Consider the following 23,054-nt stretch of genomic DNA (forward strand, 5'->3'; position numbering starts at 1 on the left):
TGAGCAGACATTTTTATGTTCACCATCCATGCTGCTTTGACAGTTTAGAGCACAGAAGAAGAAACTATAAAGATGCTGGTGACCAAGAGTAAGAATTTGAATTACAATCCGACAAAGAAAAAGACAGATGAAAAACAGGGAGAAGGATTTACCAGAAGTGAAGGAAAGAAGAAAAGCGTGGTGGAAAACCCCCTATTTTCCAAAGCAACACACAGGCATTAAACAAAAGCTTCATGGATCTGGTACTATTCAAACACATTTCAAAACATGGAAAAATCCTTTACTCCCTCTTCATAGAGAAGGCAGTGGTGACTGCCATCTTTCAGAGAAAAAGAAACCCGAGGGAAAAAACTCAAATTGCAGATTTAGAACAAACATATTCATTCACCATTTCCTTTCAGTTTCTTGTAAAGGTTTTCCATCTGGCATAAAAATTTTAAGTTGAGACAGCACTATTTTGGGGAAGGCTGGAGGGTATGTGTGGGCAATACAGAGGCTTTAATAGAAAAAAAACTAGTCGTAGCATTAACAACTGTCAGACTATTATCCCTCAGTAGTGAACTGACATGATGGCATTACTTTGCTTTTCTTTGTTTTTAAATAAAGGATTCTGTCTCATTGCCTGCTGACTACTGCAGTCAATGGTTCTTAATGTACTCACAATGCTGTACTCACTCAATTACAGTAGTCATCTTCTCTTAGATGGAAAAAAGGACCACAGAAAAACTGCATAAGGATAAACCACATTTCAAAAGCTAAATTAAAGAATGTAATAAACGTGCAATTAGGCAGTTTACAAAATTGTTAGGCTTATGAAAATTCCTTTTTTGTTTTCTCTCCTTGTAATTCTTGCAAATACAAAAAGGCAACTTACTGTATTCTGTCCTTTTCACCTAGGATGCTTGGAGAATTCAGTACATTATTTAGGCCTGACAGGTATGGTGACCCAGAAAAATAACTACAAGCTTTTCAACAGCCAGAGGGAAGATTTTTAAATGCAACTGAAAACATCCCCAGGAAGCATGCATAGGCACAATGGTTATGTGAAGAACCAGAGAAACAGATTAACCTTACAAGAAAACCTCCTAAAAAATAGCATCATTAGATAATGATGACTGCTTATGAAGAACCAACTGAAGAGGAAAGAAGTTAAAACTACCTGTAAGGAGTTTTAACCAAATGCACCGTGTATCTGGAATACAAGAGAAATTTGTAGTGCATTAATCTGACTTCATGTAGCCTCAGTGAAACTCTGCTCACAATTACTGTGGGGCATTCCAGAAACACATAACTTGACTGCAACACATGATATGTGTATATAAAAACTAGCAATATTTTTTACATGAATTCAGACAAAAAAAAAAAGGAGCCTTTAAAAAGAGGTTGTTTGCAACCAACTGTATGACTGCTGAAGTGTCAAGTGCAGCAAGGCTGAGTTTGCCAGTTGCAACGGTTTTACTGTGCAAGTCACCCAATCACTGCAAATGCCTGCTGTGAAAAAAAACAAAATGAATTGCCACAAAATTTAGGAGATCTGCTTGTTGCTCAAGTTTGTGGCAGTTACAAAAAAACTAAATAAACCCAAAGTTTTCTTCTTTGGATAGTCTGATTTTTCTTTTCCTTGAAAGTTCTGTCTTTGCAATTAGTGTTAATGATTCTATGTCACCACTCAAACACATTGTCCTTCTCACCTAGATCTCAGGCCTGTTTAAGTCTCCCACAGTTACAAAGTTTGCACAATTTATCCTCTGATGCCTGTGACCACATTTACCACCATAAAATTCTAGATCAGGTCTTGAAGTGAAAACATCAGGCAGCATTCATTTTAGCCCATCTGATTAGCCTTCTATATGTTGATGTGACCATGTGTGGGACCCAGCTATATAATGCTTGGTGAACAAAGACTCTCGTTATGCATGTCTGAAATAGCTGCGTTAATGTTGTACAGTATCTCCCAATTTTGCAAGGCTTGAGAAATGCCAGACTAATGTAAGTCATCCTTCACATGTCCAGCCTTTATACTCATACTTCCTCCTTAGGTGCCAAACTCCCTTTTCTTTTTGTTTCATTGCTCTTTTCTCACATGGTAAATTGTTGATAAAGATATATCAAACTTTAGCAGCACTGATTCTAAAAGAAGAGCAAATCAAGTTATCTCCTTCCAAAAGCATATGAAGATGCAGATGCCAAAGGCTATGAACTCCACCTGGAGCATGTTATTTATGCCAGAGAAAGAAAACATGAGACACAACCTTTCCCTTAACATTCCCTAGCAGCTGATTTATACTTCAACTCATCATCAAGGTCATTATTGGTATTCTACTTTGGCATACTCAACCATTCTCTTTCAATTTAGAGAAAATGAAAGCCTCTTACCTCAACATTACAAATGTCTCTTCCAGACATGAATGTCTAAATTTCAAGCATTATTTGGCTTCATAGTGCCCAAGTTTCTCTACAAATCTGCCCCTACGGTGGAGGAAGCAGCCCAGGACATACAGTTTGGGATTAAAAGAGAAAGGTATCAGAGAGGAAATACTTAAGCAACTGTGAGTTTCTTTTGTGTATGAATTAACACTGTCTTCTTAAGCATCAATACAGAATGACAATCATTCTTCATCACAGTATGAAAGATGTAACATGATAATGTCATTATGGATCGCTGCTTAATGAACCTCTAAATTTCATTTTGTTCAGAAACAGCATCCAGGAAAATGAATACATCCTGAAGCAGTGGTACTGCCTTCAGCACAGTTTCTGTAACAGCTTATTTGACACCATCAGGGTAAAATCATTTTCCTCTCCTCCTGCTGTTTATGTTTCTTCTGTTGAGAAATTTCAACAGAATTAAAAATTTATTCTATTTTCCTTTTCCTCCACCATGGAAGAAAGAATTATTCATGAACAAAACCATACTGTATTTTTAATTACAAAATTAGCATTTAGATAGCATTGTTCACCCAAGAGTTCTGTGGCACTGTTAAATGTCAATTAAATCAAGTACTTGTTTACTTTTTTATGCTTTGAGGAATTGCAGACCATTATGAGTACTATCCTCACTTCAAAGAAACTAGTGAAGAAACTGAGGCATGCAATAGCTAAAGAACAGATTATACTTAAATTTACATGAAGGTCTGGAATAGTGCTGCTGAAGCAAATAGTTACACTTACCCATAACTAGGGTAGTATATGGCACACAACAGACACCTAATTATTCCCAAAAGCTTCAAGTACTGCTGTGGTGGAAGGGATAAAAGCAACATCTCTGAGTCACAAACCTCTCCCCAGTTCACCTGCTCATCATAAAGAATCAAATAATATTTTAGCAAGAGCACCCAGTGATGGGTCAGAAAGAGATTAAATAGTGATACCAATGTCATATGAGGATATCTGCAACAGAGAACATGTCTGAGCCCAGATTTTGCAATTTCCAAGATACCACTTTAATCACTTCCACACATTTAGACACCACTAACCATAAACACAAAACAAATCTAATGAAAAAACACAGTACTTCCACAAATAGTCAAGCATCTTAAAGCATCCTGTACCTCATTAAAAGAACATTTTAACAGAGAACACCAAACTGATTCTGCAAAAGCACGATGAGAAAGGAATGCATGTCAGGCACTACCACTGATATCATTAACTCACTTTTCTCTGCTAACTAGATGAGCTGTGCTCCATACTGATAGAATCATAGAATCAACCAGGTTGGAAGAGACCTCCAAGATCATCCAGTCCAACCTAGCACCCAGCCCTAACCAATCAACTAGACCATGGCACTAAGTGCCTCATCCAGTCTTTTCATGAAGACCTCCAGGGACGGTGCCTCCACCACCTCCCTGGGCAGCCCATTCCAATGGGAAATCACTCTCTCTGTGAAGAACTTCTTCCTAATATCCAGCCTATACCTACCCTGGCACAACTTGAGACTGTGTGGAAGTGATAAGTTAAGCAGAGGTGTTTCAGCTCACTGGATACTCTCTGATCAAATAATTTTTATCTCTCACTCCTAATCATTGTCCTTTTTATGTATTTTTAGAATATCTCCCTCTTTTAGAGAAAGCACAGAAAGCTCTGGGAAACATTCACTATGGGTATTTCCAGTTGGAGTCACGTGGAAAAAGTCATTTTCATATTGCTGCTTTCTTAAAACAGATTTGCTTGCAACACTTGTGGTGAAGGGTTGATAAAGTACGGCATAATCTTTTACCTCTTCTTAAGGATTTCACAGAAACAAAGATGACCTCTGAGCATTGAGACCTGACAAAAATCTTAAGTTTTTGGCTTACATTCACTTAAAGACTCAAGATTTGCTCAAGATGCAAATCAAAGAGAAACCTGTGGTACAGCACAGAATGAAGAGTACCATAAGGATGCAGGAGAGGGAAGAAAAAGATCATGTAGTGTTACTGTTGAGTTAGCCAAAGGATGACAAACAAAATACCTGCTCCATGTTACAAAATAAACTTAGGATTCAGTGATGTAGTAAAGCACTTCTTCTGGGTTCCTCTCTCAGACACACAGCATGCTATTGAACCATTAAAATTCTGTAGCTTTTCCTTCAGTACTGAAGATTAATATTACCTTCAGGATAAATGTGTTATTCTCCCTGTTGCAGTCATAATTTTCTCTTGCTGAAAAACCTCCAAACATTTTCTAGACTTTCTTTGAACAAATGGTACTTAGGTGCACTCATTGGTTTTGCTTACTTTATTCTATTTGGCTTGCTTACTTTCAGTACCTCTTTCTGGGAATTCAACATTCTCAGGTTTTGTAAGAAACCATCACTAAAAAACATAGAATAAGCATGGACTTACGCAGCTCTTCGCGGTGCCTCTCTGTCTGTGCAAAAAACTGGCGAAGCTCCTCTGTGATCTCCATGTTACTCAAGTCATATTCTATCTCCACTTCAGACTCCGAGTCCTCCTCTGCTTCAGAGTCCCTGTCAGCATCCTCCTTCCCTTGGTGAGCATCTGTGTACTGCGGAGCTCCCTCATAGTACGGAGCTCTGCCACGTGGTCTATATCTGGAAGAATAGTTTTGGGTATGTGGGAGATCATTCCCATCCCAATCTGAGTAGTGGCTATTTGCAGGGTTTGCAGAAGGATGCCATGGTAGGCGATATAAGGATTCCATGGCTTTCCTGTAGGCTTTCTGGTGCCTACGCATCCAGCGCATGGCAAAGTCATACTGCTTCCAGTATCTTGCATACACTTGCTTAGAATACCATGGCTCAGGTTCCTCCTGTAGCACACCATAAAAAAAGAAGAGAGAAAAGAAATAGTAACTGAGAGGACAAACACTGTAAACACAAATGCAAATACTGCTTTTTAATCACTACTCATCCTTTTCCTATCATCACAGAATGGCAGAGGTTGGAAGGGACCTTTGGACAGTAGAGTCCAAACCCCCAGGTAGAGGAAGTTCACCTAGATAAGATTACACAGGATCCAGGCAGGTTTTGAAAGCCTCCAGATAAGACACTCCACAACCTCTCTGGGCAGACTGTTCCAGTGCTACATCACCCTCAAAGTAAATAATTTTTTTTCCTTATGTGAAACATCCCAGGTTCTAATTTGAACTCATTGCCCGTTGTCCTACCAGTGGACACCACCAAAAGCTGCTCAGCCTCATCCTCTTGAGCTCCACCCTCTAGATTATTTCACAGAATGACAGAATTAACGAGGATGGAAAAGACTTCTAGGATCATTGAGTCCAACATATCACCTAACCCTTCTAATCAACTAAACCATGGCACTAAGTGCCTCATTCACACCTCCAGGGATGGTGACTTCACTGCCTCCCTGGGCAGTCCATTCCAATGGGCAATTGCTCTTTCTGTGCAGAACTTCTTCCTAACATCCAGCCTAAACCTGCCCTGGTGCAGTTTGAGACTGTGTCCTCTTGTTCTGTCACTGGGTGCCTGGCAGAAGACACCAAACCCCACCTGGCTACAACCTCCTTTCAGGTCGTTGTAGAGACCAATAAGTGTCCCCTGAGCCTCCTCTTCTCCAGGCTGAACAACCCCAGCTCCCTCAGCCACTCCTTGTGGAGCCTGTGCTCTAGCTTCCTCACCAGCCTTGTTGCCCTTTTCTGGACATGTTCAAGCACCTCAACTTCTTAAACTGAAGGGCCCAGAACTGGACACAGTACTCAAGGTGTGGCCTAACCAGCACCGAGTACATCCCTGGTCCTGCTGGCCGCACTATCCCCGATACAGGCCAGGATGCCATTGGCCATTGGCCACCTGAGCACACTGCTGGCTCATGTTCAGTCAGCTGTGGATCAGTACTCCCAGGTCCCTCTCTGCCTGGATGCTCTCCAGCCACTCTATCCCCAGACTGTAGTGCTGCATGGGGTTGTTGTGGCCAAAGTGCAAACCCAGTATTTGGGGTTGTTAAAACTCATGGCACTGACTTGTGCCCATCTGTCTAGGTCCCTCTGCAGGCCTAGACAAGTAAAAGAAATAGTTACTTTTTCTTTCACTCACATTTTAATTTCCATAGTAAATGTTACATCTGGGGCAAAATGGAATGCCAGTATTTTAATTGGAAGACTTTTAATTAAACCCTATTTTGGCAAGCACTCAAAACTATGCCAAGATAAACTGAAGTATTCAGAGATGAGTGCAACATTCATAGCCCTTTATTGTTTTGGATTTAAAAAAATGTTTTAAATTAAATATGTTTATTAAAAGGTCATACAGGACAAAAAACTTGAAGTGTGTTTTACTGATCTGCACTGGCTCCATTTCATAGCCTTAAAAGAATGATTCTCTGAGGAAAAAAAAAGGTAAATCTCAAAACAAAGTAGGAAAAAACCATACTAAAAATACTTTCTATTTAACACTGACAATATCATGCAAAGTTAATTGCATTTACTTGTATTTGTTTTCACTTTCTGGTTTTCAGGCAATAATACAAACACCAGACAAATTGGAATAATAACTGCAATTCTCATGTTTTTCTTCCTTCTGCAAAATTGAGTCTACTATCTTGTAAGTGATCTATAAATGCTATCTCTTCTAATGTTCACTGGTAAATGCTCTCAGAAACACAGTACCTTCAACTAATATGGAGTTGTTTAGCCTGGAGAAGGGGAGGCTCAGGGGTGACCTCATTGCTGTCTGCAACTACCTGAAGGGAGGCTGTAGCCAGGTGGGGGTTGGTCTCTTCTCCCAGACAACCAGCAACAGAACAAGTGGACACAGTCTCAAGTTGTGCTGGGGGAAGTATAGGCTGGGTGTTAGGAGGAAGTTCTTCACAGAGAGAGTGATTGGCATTGGAATGGGCTGCCCAGGGAGGTGGTGGAGGCACCGTCCCTGGAGGTCTTCAAGAGGGGACTGGATGAGGCACTTAGTGCCACAGTCTAGTTGACTGGCTAGGGCTGGGGGATAGGTTGGACTGGATGATCTTGGAGGTCTCTTCCAGCCTGGTTGATTCTATGATTCTAATAGAATTCATAAAGAAAACTCACCACAACAAACACATTCCTTAAGGCATTTCTAATAAAAAATGGCACCCTATTTCTGAAGGCTTATGGGACTTAGCTACTTGATTTAAAAGTCCAGACAAATTCTCTTTCCTGAAAACTAACAGTTCTTGAAGGTGAAACCTCAGACCATTTCTCTTATTGGTCTATAACTGCACTGCTACAAGACTGTGCATTTCAGAATACTTGCTCCTAAAACGAGTGGGTGCAAGAAAAGCATCTGCCTTCCATATGGGATTTCTTCACTCTTAATCATCCAACCACCTAAAAGCTAAGGATGAATAATGTTTTATTTACTGTTCTTGCTCTCCTGAAGAATGTCATGCTGACTCCTCATCCTTCAGCAGTCACACGGCAATGTCCTTTTGTCAAACCTGATACATTCACAAGTTACTTTGAGAACATTTTGTCTATTTTTTACACTACTTAAAAATGTGGTTTTGAAATATCAGGAAGCTTGACCCAAGCAGGTATAATCTACATTCTATGTATTTCCATGGAAGACATTATGTTCTTTCAAAGTTGAGAAATTATCTCCATTTCTTCCAAAATGTTTCTAGAAGAGGCCTTGATAAGTACTGAAAGCTCTAGAATCCAGCTGGCTGATTTCTCTATCTGACTAGCTCCAGTTGTTAATTTAAGGGAAAGGAAGACAAAAAGTCAGTTCTGGTAGACATAACTGTGATGCTGGTTCCTCTCCAACTATTTTTTCGGGCTTTTTTTTTGTTGTAAGTGACCATTGAAAGCTCCTTTTACATTTGAACTTTAAAAATACATCAGTTAAAAAAAGATACTACAGGAATGTTTTATGTTGGAGTGAAAAAGGGAAACAAACATTTTAAAGTCTACCTTAGTTCCATTTCTGTGCTTTTTCAGCTGTGGAATAAATGGAAATAAGAGATTTCCTCAAGGAAACAGAAGCTATAAATCCAAGGCAGATGATCAGAGTCCTCTGTTATTTTCCTGTTATGACTCTGGAGTCTTCCCAGGAGTAGACAAATCATTCACTCTTGTAACATGAAATTTTATTTTCAAAGCAATATAGCTGCTTTCACATATAATTTTTACATGTCTACACTGACAGTTCAACAAATGTGTTTAGGAGCATTTTGTATATAAAATGCAACAAAGTTATGACATGGAAACCCATAAAGGCTGCTTACCATCTCTTGTAGAGCTTTTTCCTGGTGATTAAGTTGAACTAGAAAAGAAAAGAGTAGTTTTTTAATTCATAGAAAGGCATGTATTAAGATGGTGACAAGCACTGAATATATTTTTCTTAAGTACTGTGGTCTGCAGCTACTAAATATCCTATCCCTGTCATAGTTAATTGAAGTCTCTTATTTAGTTCTTAATTAGCATCAGTATTCCTTAAAGTTTTCTACCACAATAAGATTAAAAGGGACCCTTCCACACAATGGAGCCTAAAGTGCTCGGACTAAACATTTTTTCCCTTCCATTATCTTTCTTTTCTATTTTGTCTCACCTTTATCTTTTAAACTTCTACAAATGCTATCTTCCAAATTAACACCAAACAAAAATCATAAATTCTAAATGAAACACAGCATCCTCATTTTCTAGAGGTGTGTGCAGAGGGAGATATAATTATTAAATCCATCTTGAATTCATTCAAGTGGTTATGCTCCTGTTTAAACCTAAGGTGCACTCATAACCACACACTGTCCCTTCTTCCACTTTATTTTTTTTTCCTCCAGACAGCCCATACTGTCTCACATAAAGAAATGTTTTAAATGTGAGGAAAAGGCCAAAGGAAGAGCAAGAAAAAAAAGTAGGAGGTTTTGAGAGGAAGAACAAGATATGTTCTCTGTAACCAGGCAGGATTTATAATTATCATAATTTTCAGTGAGTTATCAGCATGAATCATTTGGAAATATTCTGAATTCTCTCTCTATCTGACAATTATTTTATTCCATTAAAATGTTAGCTGCTTCATCCATATATTTTTTCTGACATTCTCATCCTCAATTTGAACTTTATGTTAGGTAAGCATCAGTGAAAAGTAACAGAACCTTGGTGTGCTAAACTACCATTGGTACACTAAGACATAGCCAAATGCTGTTCCCAGCAATACTGGACTGCAGCCAAGACAGCACTTAAAACTGCTGTAGATTTATACCAGCATAAACCTGGGATTTTTTAGAATGCATATCAATACAAGGCATACAGCACATGTGTTCTGCCTCATATTTAACAGTACTGATTAAACAGCAACTTTTTGCCTCTGAAAATAAGCCACATTGTGTGAAAGGAGAATGGGGATGGGTCACATTCCAAGAAAATACAGATCATTCAGCTACCACAAAGGCAAATTACTGTCCCTTACAAAGCCCACACTACACTGATTGATACCTGCCTGAACATGAGCCAGCAGTGTGCCCAGGTGGCCAAGAGAGCCAGTGGCATCCTGGCCTGCATCAGGAATGGTGTGGTCAGCAGGAGCAGGGAGGTCATTCTGCCCCTGTACTCTGCACTGGTTAGACCACACCTTGAGTACTGTGTTCAGTTCTGGGCCCCCCAGTTTAGGAGGGACATTGAGATGCTTGAGCGTGTCCAGAGAAGGGTGACGAGGCTGGGGAGAGGCCTCGAGTACAGCCCTACAAGGAGAGGCTGAGGGAGCTGGGATTGGTTAGCCTGGAGAAGAGGAGGCTCAGGGGTGACCTTATTGCTGTCTACAACTACCTGAGGGGTGGTTGTGGCCAGGAGGAGGTTGCTCTCTTCTCTCAGGTGGCCAGCACCAGAACAAGAGGACACAGCCTCAGGCTGCGCCAGGGGAAATTTAGGCTGGAGGTGAGGAGAAAGTTCTTCACTGAGAGAGTCACTGGACACTGGAATGGGCTGCCTGGGGAGGTGGTGGAGTCGCCATCCCTGGGGCTGTTCAAGGCAGGACTGGACGTGGCACTTGGTGCCATGGTCTAGCCTTGAGCTCTGTGGTAAAGGGTTGGACTCAATGATCTGTGAGGTCTCTTCCAACCTTTGTGATACTGTGATACACTCAAGCCCATATGCCCTTGGTCACGCCAGCATATCTACAAGAAGCCCTACCTAAGCGAGCAGTCCTGCTGCAGCATAGAATTTAAAATGAGGAAGGCATTTGTTTGTCTATGCTGACCATTAAGGATGGAAAAGCTATTTTTTGATAAATATTATTACTTCATTTTCTCAGTCTTAAAATATTTCCTCACTAATAATTAAACACTGATATACTCCCTTTCATCAAAACATGCCTGTCTCCTCCTGACTCCTGAGGCAAGTAAACATTAGTGAAAGTAAAGAAATCTGAGCAAGGCAACGACAGCATTTAACACCACTGGAGTCAAAAGAAGTTGAGACAATTACCTGTTATTTTGAGACATAATCATGAGCTACTTTTTTTTTTAACATGGTGATGTAATTCATACTCGGGAAGCAAAGTCCTCTAGTGGTGTGTCATATATACTGCCACAACAGCTGCCATACTGAAGGCAAAAACAGAAAGACCTACGAGTGCTGAAGCAAGGGCAGTTTGACTTTATGCAAAACACCAATGTGCACAGGACTAAAATCAACCAGTGGCATGGCAGTAAGGTAAAAAATACATTATTAAGGGAAGGTGAAATGTCGATAAATTTACATATTTCAACAAAATAATTTACATAAAGTTTTCCTGAAAAAGCAAACTATGTTTAAATCAGGAATGTCCAAAACAGACAGTTGATCACATCCTTTGCCCACTGCTACTTTTGACCCTGATCCTTTAGCTTGTGAAGTGCTTTCTTCAGTCAGGCCAGAGATGTCCACAGCTCAGTATTTCTGGCAATGGCTACAAAATACCAAGGGAGGTGATAAACTCAAAAGAAACTTATTCTTATCATGTGTTCAATAGGTGATATATTGGGAAGGAAACTGGTTCTAATCAAAATTGTTTAACTCTCCAAAAAACATTAGTAAACTACAGATTCAAGATGTCAAACTGAATTACTACTACATGCCAACTTAAGCGGCAGTTTGAGAAATTATGATCTAAAATGTGCACTTCCTCACCCTTTAAGGTGAGAGTCCTCAACTTTTGAGTTTTATTAGGCAGCATCCTGTGCTAGTTAGAAGCAAGCTGGAATGTTTTGGTAAAAGAACTAGATAACAGGCAGTGAAATGAAAACAATTGATGTCAACTTCTCTCACAGTTACGCTGGGAACTCTGGGAAGAAGAAGTAAATTTTCTCCATTTTGTCTCTTCTTCTGCCTTTGTCTTCAGACCTAGTCACATCTCATTAACCCTGCTCCTACTAACCTTGCTCCCTAACCTCTTGGCTGCACCTTTCTTCTTCCTGAGAATTGGGGTAAGGTTGAGAGGGCCGGGGGAGGTGTTGGGGTGGTTTGAAAGCCCCTCCTGGGGACCTTGGTTTCTGGGAGGGGAGTTGTGCTTTTGAATTGTTTATCCTTTGTATATTTCTGTATATAATTGTATATAACTGTATATATTGTAAATAGCTGCTTGTAAATTCTGCTAGCTGTAAATAAATTGCTTCATCTATATTCCCAGGGTCCGTCTGAGTTAGCTGGGGCAAATACAAAGTGTGGGGGGCGGGTAAGAGCCCAAACCATCACACATCCCAAACTTGCAGACAGTCCCCAGCTGCTGACCTAATGCTCCAAGGAGAACAAACTCCCTGGTGGGACTCCATTTGTGCCCTAGTCCAATCTGATCTGTGGCCATATGTGACTAACAGTTGAGAAGATTCTTTCAATCAGCATTTCACTGGCTGAGGGCCTTGCTTTCTGGCTCAAGCATGTATGTGACAGAAGTCACAGGGCTTTGCTGTGATTTCAGCCATCACTAGGGTAGGTGCACTAGCCAGGGGTAGCAAGAGATGCTCAGTTTAAATTTAACACTAGAGCTCACATACAGAAATTACTTTTCAAAGTAAATTTCTCCTGATACAAGCAAGTGGCAGTTCAGGTGCCTTTTGTGGCTCTGAACAGGTTTTGGTATTTAAAGCCAGAATGTGCCATTTCACTATTTAAAATATTAAACATCAACTTGTGCTATGTATTTTGAAATCACTCTACTGCATACTCTAATTTAAAAACATTTTAAGGCTTCAGTAAAAAAAGCATGCCATGTAACAACATCAATTGTGCACTTATTTTTTAATGCCTGATGCTTGGTGTCAGTGCAGAACAGCCAGCAGGGGCAGGAAATGCCCTAAAAGTGGTTTGATGTTCTGTGCTTCTTATTAATAGTGTGCAGTGCTGATGTATGACATCAACTTTAATACTGAAGCGCCCTAGTTACAGTCACGCAGAAATATAAGCCTGTGATTGCTAACACAGCTGGCAGGATGAGCTATTCCTCTTACAAAGCAGAAAACATAAAATTCCCCATGCTATACACTGCAATCTTTTAAATGGTTGTAAATACAAGACCTGCCCAGCACTTAGGATACAGTTAAGGCTGCATGTCATAGTATATCATAGTATAGTATCATCAGGGTTGGAAGAGACCTCACAGATCATCGAGTCCAACCCTTTACCACAGAGCTCAAGGCTAGACCATGGCACCAAGTGCCACGTCCAACCTTGCCTTAAAGTGCCCCAGGGACGGCGACTCCACCACCTCCCCGGGCAGCCCATTCCAGTGTCCAATGACTCTCTCAGTGAAGAACTTTCTCCTCACCTCCAGCCTAAACCTCCCCTGGCGCAGCCTAAGGCTGTGTCCTCTTGTTCTGGCGCTGGCCACCTGAGAGAAGAGAGCAACCTCCTCCTGGCCACAACCCCCCCTCAGGTAGTTGTAGACAGCAATAAGGTCACCCCTGAGCCTCCTCTTCTCCAGGCTAAACAACCCCAGCTCCCTCAGCCTCTCCTCATAGGGCTTGTGCTCAAGGCCTCTCACCAGCCTCGTCGCCCTTCTCTGGACACGCTCAAGCATCTCAACATCCCTTTTAAACTGGGGAGCCCAGAACTGAACACAATACTCAAGGTGTGGTCTAACCAGTGCAGAGTACAGGGGCAGAATGACCTCCCTGCTCCTGCTGACCACACCATTCCTGATGCAGGCCAGGATGCCACTGGCTCTCTTGGCCACCTGGGCACACTGCTGGCTCATGTTCAGGCGGGTATCAATCAGTACCCCCAGATCCCTCTCTGTTTGGCTGCTCTCCAGCCACTCCGACCCCAGCCTGTATCTCTGCATGGGGTTGTTGTGGCCAAAGTGCAGCACCCTGCACTTGGAGCTATTGAACCCCATCCCATTGGACTCTGCCCATCTGTACAGGCAGTCAAGGTCCCGCTGCAGAGCCCTTCTGCCTTCCAACTCAGTCACATCTGCCCCCAGCTTTGTGTCATCTGCAAACTTGCTGATGACTGACTCGATGCCCTCATCCAGATCATCTATGAAGATGTTAAAGAGGATGGGAGTCAGTTGAGATACAAAGACCTACCTATCGCTATGATGTCTTCACAGCAATGACTTTACACCAATAGTTGTAATTCCTGCGAATGGAAAAGAAACAAATTACACATCAAGACAAAACTATATTCATGTAGAGACAGTCTACATTTAACCACTAGACCTGCAAACCAAGCTTGCAGATCACACTTTAGCACAATACGTATTATGGCTCTTTTAATGTGAGCAGAGCCTGAGACAGTGTAATACTCTACTGCTACCAACACGAAGTTCTTCTCCAACATCCGTGACACAAACTCAATAGCTACTTGTACCAAAAATCAAGTGGATGAGGTCAAAAGCTGTACAACTACTAGCAGCCCCTGTTAGCTTGTTTCATATATGGCTGGTCAGCGCAGTCATAAACAAAGAGGATGAAACTTCCAGACTATGGCTCCGGAAAGCAAAATTCATCTCCTGGTCTCACAAATGCTGTGCCTAGACACTGGTCAGTAATTTTAAGGGCCACGCAACCGAAGAGCAGATCCCGCCTCTGCCAAATGGGGCGGACAATGTAAAAGGGGGTAAGGAACCCCTGTGCCCAGGCTCCTCGGGCCGCGAACTCCGGCACATGGAGGAAGCTTCCCAGCAGTGCTCCCGCACTCAGGCCGACATTTCGCAGGGCAAAGGAAAAGCCCGTACAGCTGATCTGCATGCAGTAAATACCATCCCTCTCCTGTACACACGTACCCGAGCTCCAAAGGCAAAATCCTCCCCGGAGCTTCTCACTTTTCCCCTCACGCCACTGCGAGCCCCGGCTGCCCGCACTCTCCCCTTCCTGCCCTTCCTCCCACCTTCCCCCCGCCTCAGCCTCCCCGCCGCGGCCCAGCAAGGCGGGAGGCCTGGGCCGCGGCCGGAGCAGGGGCACCGTCGCCCCTACACGCACCCTGACCGCCTCGGTGGTAGCTCGGATAGCAAAAAGAATCCAGCGCGGCCGCCCACGGTGCGTCCCCACTTCCTTCCAGCGAGGGCGAGCACCGCTTCCCTTCGCTGCTTCCGCCCAGCCCCTTATCGGTCTGTGGCGCCACCTTGTGGGGCTCCGGGGAGGCGCCGGCAGGCTCCGACTGCCTGAGGTCCGTTACGGGACCCGGACACTGCTGCAGTCCCACTCGGGCGAGACTGCCCCGGGCAGCGACGGTGGTGCGCACTGCTGCTGCCCCATCTGGCCCCTCGGTAACTCCTCCAGTCCCACAGCACGTACAGTGCTTAACAAGGGGACACAGTCTCAAGATGTGCCGGGGAAAGTATAGGCTGGGTGCTAGGAGGGAGTTGTTGGCAGAGAGAGTGATTGGCATTGGAATGGGCTGCCCAGGGAGGTGGTGGAGGCACCATCCCTGGAGGTGTTCAAGCAAAGCCTGGCTGAGGCACTTAGTGCCATGGTCTAGTTGCCTGGCTAGGGCTGGGTGCTAGGTTGGACTGGATGATCTTGGAGGTCTCTTCCAACCTGGTTTATTCTATGATTCTATGTTTCAATTTCCCTTTGCTACCTGCTTGAATTAACGAACTCCATTGTAAGAAATGGTTTCAGTTTGGAAACCACACATACTGAATCTCTTTCACGTAGCAATTTTCTACATTCTTCTTCCATATATCTGCTGAAGTTATTATTTTAAGTAATTTCTACTAATTTGCCTAGTATGAGCATCAGATTTAATAATCCATAACATCTTCAGATGTTTTAGGAAACTTGCTTTACTAACGTTGTCAGCTACCTTGCACAGTTACAGTCTGTACAGAAGCACATAAAAAGCTGTCTGTCGTATCACGTTAAATAAACCTCCAATTATATGCATTTCATGAGCAGTGAGATCAGCATTTTCTGCCTGCTGAAGACTGATTTATTATTATTACTGGAACAGCCATTAGAGTAGGGGAAATTTCTCACCAGAAAAATCACAGCATTTGTGGTTGTCAAGTCGAGACATCCCAGAGAGCATGCCAGCTACTCAGATTCACCAGTTAATTAACTTCTGCTTTAAGAAGCAAGGAGTGTAATGACTGGAGGTTTGTAAAAATAAAAAGGTCAAAAGTTTAAATCTGCAACACACTTTACTGCTTATATAAGCTGAAAAGAGCCTTCTGGGCATCAGATCTGAAAAGGCGGTAGTTTCCATCACAGGAAGATGATGATAGGAGGATGGAAATTGTAGCCAGGTAGGGGGTGGCCTCTTCTCCCAGGCAACCAGCAATAGAACAAGGGGACACAGTCTCAAGTTGTGCCAGGGTAGGTCTAGGCTGGATGTTAGGAGGAAGATGTTGCCAGAGAGAGTGATTGGCATTGGAATGGGCTGCCCAGGGAGGTGGTGGAGGCACCGTCCCTGGAGGTGTTCAAGAAAAGCCTGGATGAGGCACTTAGTGTCATGGTCTAGTTGACTGGATAGGGCTGGGTGCTAGGTTGGACTGGATGATCTTGGAGGTCTCTTCTAACCTGGTTGATTCTATGATTCTGCAGTTAATAAAATTTGTAGCAAAGCATTGATACACCTTTGAGGGGCAGGGGGACATTCAGTGATGTTTCCATGCAGGAAACTACATGTGAGACTTCTACTTAATTCTCTGAGAAGTGAGAAGGACAAGGTACTGGAGACAGAGTAAGGGGAGAGACAGAAACATCTTAAAGACAATTTTAGTGCCAAAGAAAATACAAAATGGAGCTGGACTTCGGGACTAAATGTCACGACTCTTACCCAAAGTTAGATGTAATTTATGTTTCTCTTCTGTAGTACAGTCCAAAGAGGGCAAATGAAGTTGATGATGGATCAACAGCACAAGAATTATGAGGAATGGCTGACAGAACTGGAGTTGTTTAGTCTGGAGATGCAGAGGCTCAGAGAAGACCCACTCTTTCTCTACAGCTACCTGAAAGGAGATTGCAGTGAGGTAGAGGGAAGTCTTTTCTACCACTAAGTGACAGGATGAGAGGAAGTGGCCTCAAGTTGCACTAGGGGAGTTTTGAATTGCATATTAGAGAAAATGTCTTCACTGCAAGAGTGGTCAGGCATTGGAACAAGCTGTTTAGGGAAGTGGTGGAATCACCATCCCTCAAAGGGCTCAAAAAACATGCAGATGTGGTGCTTAGGGACATGGCTTAGTGATTGAATTGGCAGTTATAGGTTAATTGTTGGACTCAGTGATCTCGGAGGACTTTTCCTAGTGTATGAATCTGTGATTCCATGATTCTTTACCTGTTGCCTCATGGTTTGTGGTCACAAATTAATGAATTAAAAATCAGTTTCTGAAGACTTGCACCGCTGGATAAGGGGCTAGAATTCAATTTGCTGTCTTTTGTACTTACTTGCAGTGTGACAGTGATCTCTGCACCTAAGCTAATTGCTTCTCAGAACCCAATATAGTCACGGACAGAGCACAGTGACACTTTTTGGTGCTGCCCATCTGAGGTAATGTTGGTCATCTACTTTGGGGTGAAACGAATTACATCCCAGAAGTACTTGTTTCTTCCACTGACTCTCAAGGAAACCCGAGGCAGTTCTCATGCAATGTTCTTACTGGAGGGTTTTGTGTGTTTAGCCAGATAAATCCCATAGAGAAAAGCAACAGAAGTGCAAAAAAATTGGTAAGGGAAAATACGGCAAAGGTGATTCTAGACAATAAAAGCCCTCCTAGGGCAATAGATGGCAGCATTGGAAACAGTAACGCTGAACCCTCAGCCTGAAGTAGCGCCGATGGAGAGTGTGAACCGCTGCTCTGGGAGAGATCTGCCAGGCAGCCCTGACTCGTGTACCTCTGGTTTGTGAATATATGCCATCCTCTGTTACTTTCAGATGGCACAAAGTCTCTCTTTTTCATGAAAGCTAACAAAGGCACCTTGTGCTATCCCTATTTCCAAAGAAAGGACTGAATACTCAGCTTAGAATCATAGAATCATAGAATCAACCAGGTTGGAAGAGACCTCCAAGATCATCCAGTCCAACCTAGCACCCAGCCCTAGCCAATCAACTAGACCATGGCACTAAGTGCCTCAGCCAGGCTTTTCTTGAACACCTCCAGGGACGGTGCCTCCACCACCTCCCTGGGCAGCCCATTCCAATGCCAATCACTCTCTCTGGGAAGAACTTCTTCCTAATATCCAGCCTATACCTACCCTGGCACAACTTGAGACTGTGTCCCCTTGTTCTATTGCTGGTTACCTGGGAGAAGAGGCCACCCCCCACCTGGCTACAATGCCCCTTCAGGTAGTTGTAGACAGTAATAAGATCACCCCTGAGCCTCCTCTTCTCCAGGCTAAACAGGCCCAGCTCCCTCAACCTCTCCTCACAGGATTTGTGCTCCAGGCCCCTCACCAGCTTTGTTGCCCTTCTCTGGACATGTTCCAGCATCTCAAGCTTATTCTTAAATGTCCATTTCTGGTGGCTTGACACCAGAACATTTGGGATAGCAACTTAGGATGATTTACATCAGACTTTGATGTGGTAATTTTATGCAGTGCATATACCCAATACAACATCATAATGTTACATTTTCATCTTGTCTTTGAATTGTATGCTTTTGGGTTTTAGTAATTCAATTGATCTATCTTTGTAAATTTTGGCACTATTGTACAGTAATGGCATGGTTTTTTTTTAATTGGGAAGTACAGATGATATTATGCATGTATTCATTTTCTTATATATATATATATAAAAGAAATTATTTCATATTTATCATCAGTTGTTATTAATTCAGAAAACATATATATATATATATATATATATGTCTTTAAAGCAGGAATATCAGACATGCTTTAAATGCAAGCATGCAGCAGGTGGTGTGTGAAAAGGCCACTGCAGGAATGACAACTATCAAGGCAACAAAGGATTTGGGCCAGGTTTTGCTTCCTTTGCCCAAGGAGAGATTTTATGTGTTGATCAGATCAGAGAAGAGTTGCTTAGCCAAGTGGCCATGACCACAGGAGTCAGGGATAGGACTGAGCCTCCTGGTAAATCCTGTGCTTGTTTTGTCTAGACCGACCAGCTTCCACTTCATCACCAATTCTGGTTTACATGCTACTGTGTACAAAGTGTCTTTATGTTTATCAAATACATACTTCCATATTCTGAAAACCCTCCCCTAATTATTAGAATTTAGCCCACAAAACATGCTATCCAAGTAAATGCCCCAGACTATTATTTAATCCACTGTGTTGCATGTTAAGACTTGGCAAATAATTTATGACTGGTAATGAATAAATAATATTCAGCAATTTTACTACAGGGTTGGTTTGTTGATTGGTTTTGTTTGGTTGCTTGGTTTGGTTCTGTTCTGTTTTGTTTTGTTTTTGGTTTTGTTTTTGTTTTCTGTTTGGTTTGTTGTTTCTTTGCAGTTTTCTCTGCTTTCACAAACATGGCATGCTAGAGATGCAGCTGTGTGGTGGGTTGACAAAATTCACATACACACCCTTACTGAAATTTACCAGACCTGCTAAGATGGCTTGGAAGTAAGATGAAGCTATATTTACAGCAAAGCAAAATTTACAAACATATATACACAATATATTTACAAGTATTTACAATTGTATACAAATAATAATACAGAAATCCAAATTCCCAGACAAAGAAACTGCCTGAAGGGACTCAAAGCCACCCTCTCTATCTCTACCTCTTTCCCACATAGGCAAACAATCAGCAAAGCTTACTTGTTATCTGTTAGTGAAAGATTTTAGAGCAGAGCAAAGGAGAAATGAAAAGAATAAGTGTCCTAGAGCTTAAAGGGATAAAAAGTCAACCTAAAAGAACTTGTAGGTTTTTGCTGGGTTTATTTGTACACTGCATTTCTTGGTTGTTCTTTGAAATATTATGAACTGCCCACAGGGTATGGATGTGCAGATTCCACCAAAATGAATAGGCATTTCTGTGTCAGATGAGTTTGTGCAAATTTTGTGGCTTGGAGTCAGCTTAATTCATTATTGTGCACATGTTAACCTCTGCTTAATCTTAAAAAGCAGCCTTAGATTGGCCAGAGGTAAGTCACAGAAGTGCTTGAATTCAATTAAAATCACTCAGCTACATGCTTTGTCAGACCTTGTTTAGTTTATTAGCACTGCACTACATCATCTTCTCCATTTCTTTGATTACTTGTATCTACCTGCTATGTCCACAGCTATTTGTGCTGGCTGCTTGTTTGTGAGCCATAGTTCACTGTCTGAGTTTTTATTACAGACTACCTCACTGGTCGTGTTTCCATCACAGTTTGAATTTCCACAACTGTAAATGGCTGTGTTTTGTACAATGGGTGATAAGAATTTGACACGTAGCTGCACTTGGATCCTGAGAGAGACCATGAAATGCTGACCCATCTTCCTGCTGCAAGAATGCTTTGAGGACACAAAAGGCTTTCCCTTTGTTATCGATATCCTCTGCTATAAAAAGGCTTTAGTCAGTTATACTTTGCACTAAGACTAGAAGTGAACTGAGAAGTGGTGCAGAATGTATATTAGGTGTGTACTTACATCCAAATAAGGGGAGGCTGCCTGATCCTGCCAATGCCCTGCTCAGTCTTCACAGGACTGTAGACAACAAGGTACTTGTTGCACCCATCCAAGAGCTATAGAGAATTCTGGATACGAGGACAGGAGATGGCAATGACTCTTGAGTTAGATGCACAGGTGGACTGCAGCCTAGCAAAGTCAGTCTCAGCAGCCTCTTCTAGCAGCCAAGCACTGCAATGTCACCCTGTCTGTGGGGCTAGCACAACCCTAAAAGGTATCACTTTGATGGAAGAGTCACATCTTAACATCTCATAAGTCTCCTGCTTTGCTTTTTTTAGACCAGAGTACTTGAGGTTTTCCAGGATAGTTCCTTAGGGGTCAAATTAGATCTGTGAGAATTGCAACTGGCCCAGGAGTAGACTGACTGGAAGGAGTGGGAAAACATCCCGATGTAGTAGAGAGCGTTAAGTGCCTGACTTATATGTGCTTAATCCACAAGGTGGGGAAAGCCAAAAGATGTGTTTGAGGTTTTCTGTTCAACGCAGGAAGGCAGTTGGCTGCCCCAGAGAATCACTTGAAAAACCTATGTTTATTCTACCAAATTTAATCTTTCAGCTGAAGTGCTTGTACTTCCTTTAGAGCCAGTGAAGACTTGCATCTCCAGGAGGTAGAGGTCCTGCCAAGCGTCTGTGCTAAGCTCTCTGGAAATGGCTGCCTCCACAGACCTTAGGTTAAATCTAGATACAAATTTAGGTACTTCTGCCGTGTATTTAAAAGTAGTTGAGAGGAGGGTGGGAAAACTGTAGAGTGGAGACATCCTTATTTGCAGTTCTCCTCTGTTAGGTGGCAATGAAAAGTCATGATGCATGTGCCCCCTCTGACTATAGAATAGTTTACTGAGTACATCATTTCCTTAGACAATGAAACATCTGAGTTTAATTTCCTTCTAAGCCTCAGAGGCTTAATGCTTTCCCCCAGGAGAACAAACAGACCACTTACCTCTCACTGACCTTGAAAGCTCTACTCAAAGTCCAGCTTTTGTTTGTAGGCCAGCATCAACATTTTGGTTTTCATTCCAGATTTTGTATGTGTCCGCAGACATTATTTGGCAAGACGTTCAGCTGTCTTCTTCGCCAGAGGTATTGCAGTGCTCTAGACATAAATATTTGGCTGATTTAGAGAGGAAAAAACAAACAAAGTGACTTGAAATTTAGGAAAATAAATGGCATGTCTGTTGCAGTAGGAGTAGAAAATAATGGCAAAATATCTTAGGCAAGTCCATTCATTTTAAATATTTGGGGCATCAATAGTATGTTTTATTTTATTTGCTTACTCATGAATTGAACCAAATTCCTTTGTATAATTACTTCCATTATGTTATTTCAGTGAGAATGCTCTTCTGGGTTGATATTTTCATAGAAACATTTGCAATTGTTCTCAGTGTAGTTTTGTTCATGCAGTAGTGTCTGGGGACCTAACCACAGTGGGGTGTCCCTACAAATGGGGACATGAGAAGTGAAAGAACTTTCCCAAGAAAAATTGTCTAACAGCTAACAGAGGTGAGCTTCATTGACCTTGCCTTCAGTACATTCTCAGCTTTCACCCACGGGATCTGATGGTGATGGTGATCTATGGGAAAGTACTTTCTGCTTCTGGACCAGAGAAGTGAAATCTGAATGTTGAAAATGTAAGACAGAAGAATATGTTCAAACTTTTTTTGGTAGATCTGCTATTGAGATAGGTCAGATACACTGATTATGGGAGTACCATTGATTTGCTTATATATAGAAGAATCAAGGCAGCTTGCATGTATGATATTTATTCTAGTCCAAATATGCTACTGCCCCACCAGACCTGTCTAGTTCTAAAGTTGTTGGAGCAGATGGGATAGACACCGAAATTTTGAGAGCCTTTTCACATACAATAGTCCAGAAACTCTGGACAAATGTATATATATCTCTCAGATTTCCTCCACTGAAAATTTTAAAACAAAAAACCAAACCAACAAACAACAACAAAAAATCCCAACAACAACAACAAAAAACCCAACAACTTTGTCCAGGAGAGCTTAGCTGCCTTCAAGACCAAAGGAGTAGCCTACATGCAACATGTAGGTGCTGCTGCTTTGGGAGACACAAATTTCCAAGGAGCATCAACTTCTGAAGACTTCCTTTAATTTTCTTTCCTCAGTGCTGGGTTCAAACTGAATAAAAGTTGAAGGAGAACCTCAGGATATGGAAAACATTGATGTAGAACAGTGTTGGAAACTTCTGGTTTTGGTAAATGTAAATAAAATGTCATTGTACAGAAAGTGATTTTGTAGTATTGAAAACAAATCTATTTTCTTCTGAGAACTCATTAATTGCTGCTGGGGAGGGAAAGGATGGGACTATATAAAGATCCTAGAGGTGGGGCTAAGAAACCAGGGCTTTCTGCTTCTTCTGTTACAGGAAAAGGCCACCTTCTCTAGTCTCACCTCTAATCTCTGCAGCTAACACTTAAGCTTTGCTTTGTTTATGTTTGTCCATCTAAGATAGAGGGGGGAGTGGGTAACTTTGAGCCCTTCTGGCAGTTTTTCTTTTTTGGGAGGGGATTTGGATTTCTGTATTATTTCTAACTCGAATGTAGTTGTAAATACTTGTATATATTATATATATATTCTTGTACATTTTGCCATGCTGTAAATAT

The 23,054-nt window shown here is 42.0% G+C and overlaps 1 protein-coding gene and 1 long non-coding RNA gene across 8 annotated transcripts in view; one reads left to right on the forward strand and one right to left on the reverse strand.

Annotated features, from left to right (window-relative positions):
* The window catches only part of LOC135175244 (uncharacterized), a 28,425-nt gene extending 26,849 nt beyond the window's left edge, over positions 1-1,576 (forward strand). Inside the window, exon 3 of the long non-coding RNA XR_010302301.1 lies at positions 898-1,576. This is a non-coding gene — a long non-coding RNA (uncharacterized LOC135175244). The remainder of the gene's footprint in view (positions 1-897) is intronic.
* Positions 1-23,054, reverse strand: part of GEMIN8 (gem nuclear organelle associated protein 8) — a 42,900-nt gene that overhangs the window by 16,857 nt on the left and 2,989 nt on the right. For 4 of the 7 annotated variants that reach the window (XM_064143102.1, XM_064143098.1, XM_064143100.1 and 1 more), the window contains 4 exons: positions 21,366-21,536; positions 13,935-13,986; positions 8,661-8,698; positions 4,824-5,250 (listed from right to left, as the gene is read on the reverse strand). In XM_064143102.1, coding sequence (XP_063999172.1) covers positions 4,824-5,250; positions 8,661-8,663 — 430 coding nt within the window. In that variant the 5' untranslated portion in view covers positions 8,664-8,698; positions 13,935-13,986; positions 21,366-21,536. Of the gene's footprint in view, positions 1-4,823; positions 5,251-8,660; positions 8,699-13,934; positions 13,987-14,828; positions 14,931-21,365; positions 21,537-23,054 lie in introns of those variants that run through there. The other 3 variants (XM_064143104.1, XM_064143101.1, XM_064143103.1) reach the window with 2 other exon arrangements.

This window comes from Pogoniulus pusillus, chromosome 5, assembly GCF_015220805.1.
Source record: "Pogoniulus pusillus isolate bPogPus1 chromosome 5, bPogPus1.pri, whole genome shotgun sequence".
Classification (NCBI taxonomy): domain Eukaryota; kingdom Metazoa; phylum Chordata; class Aves; order Piciformes; family Lybiidae; genus Pogoniulus; species Pogoniulus pusillus.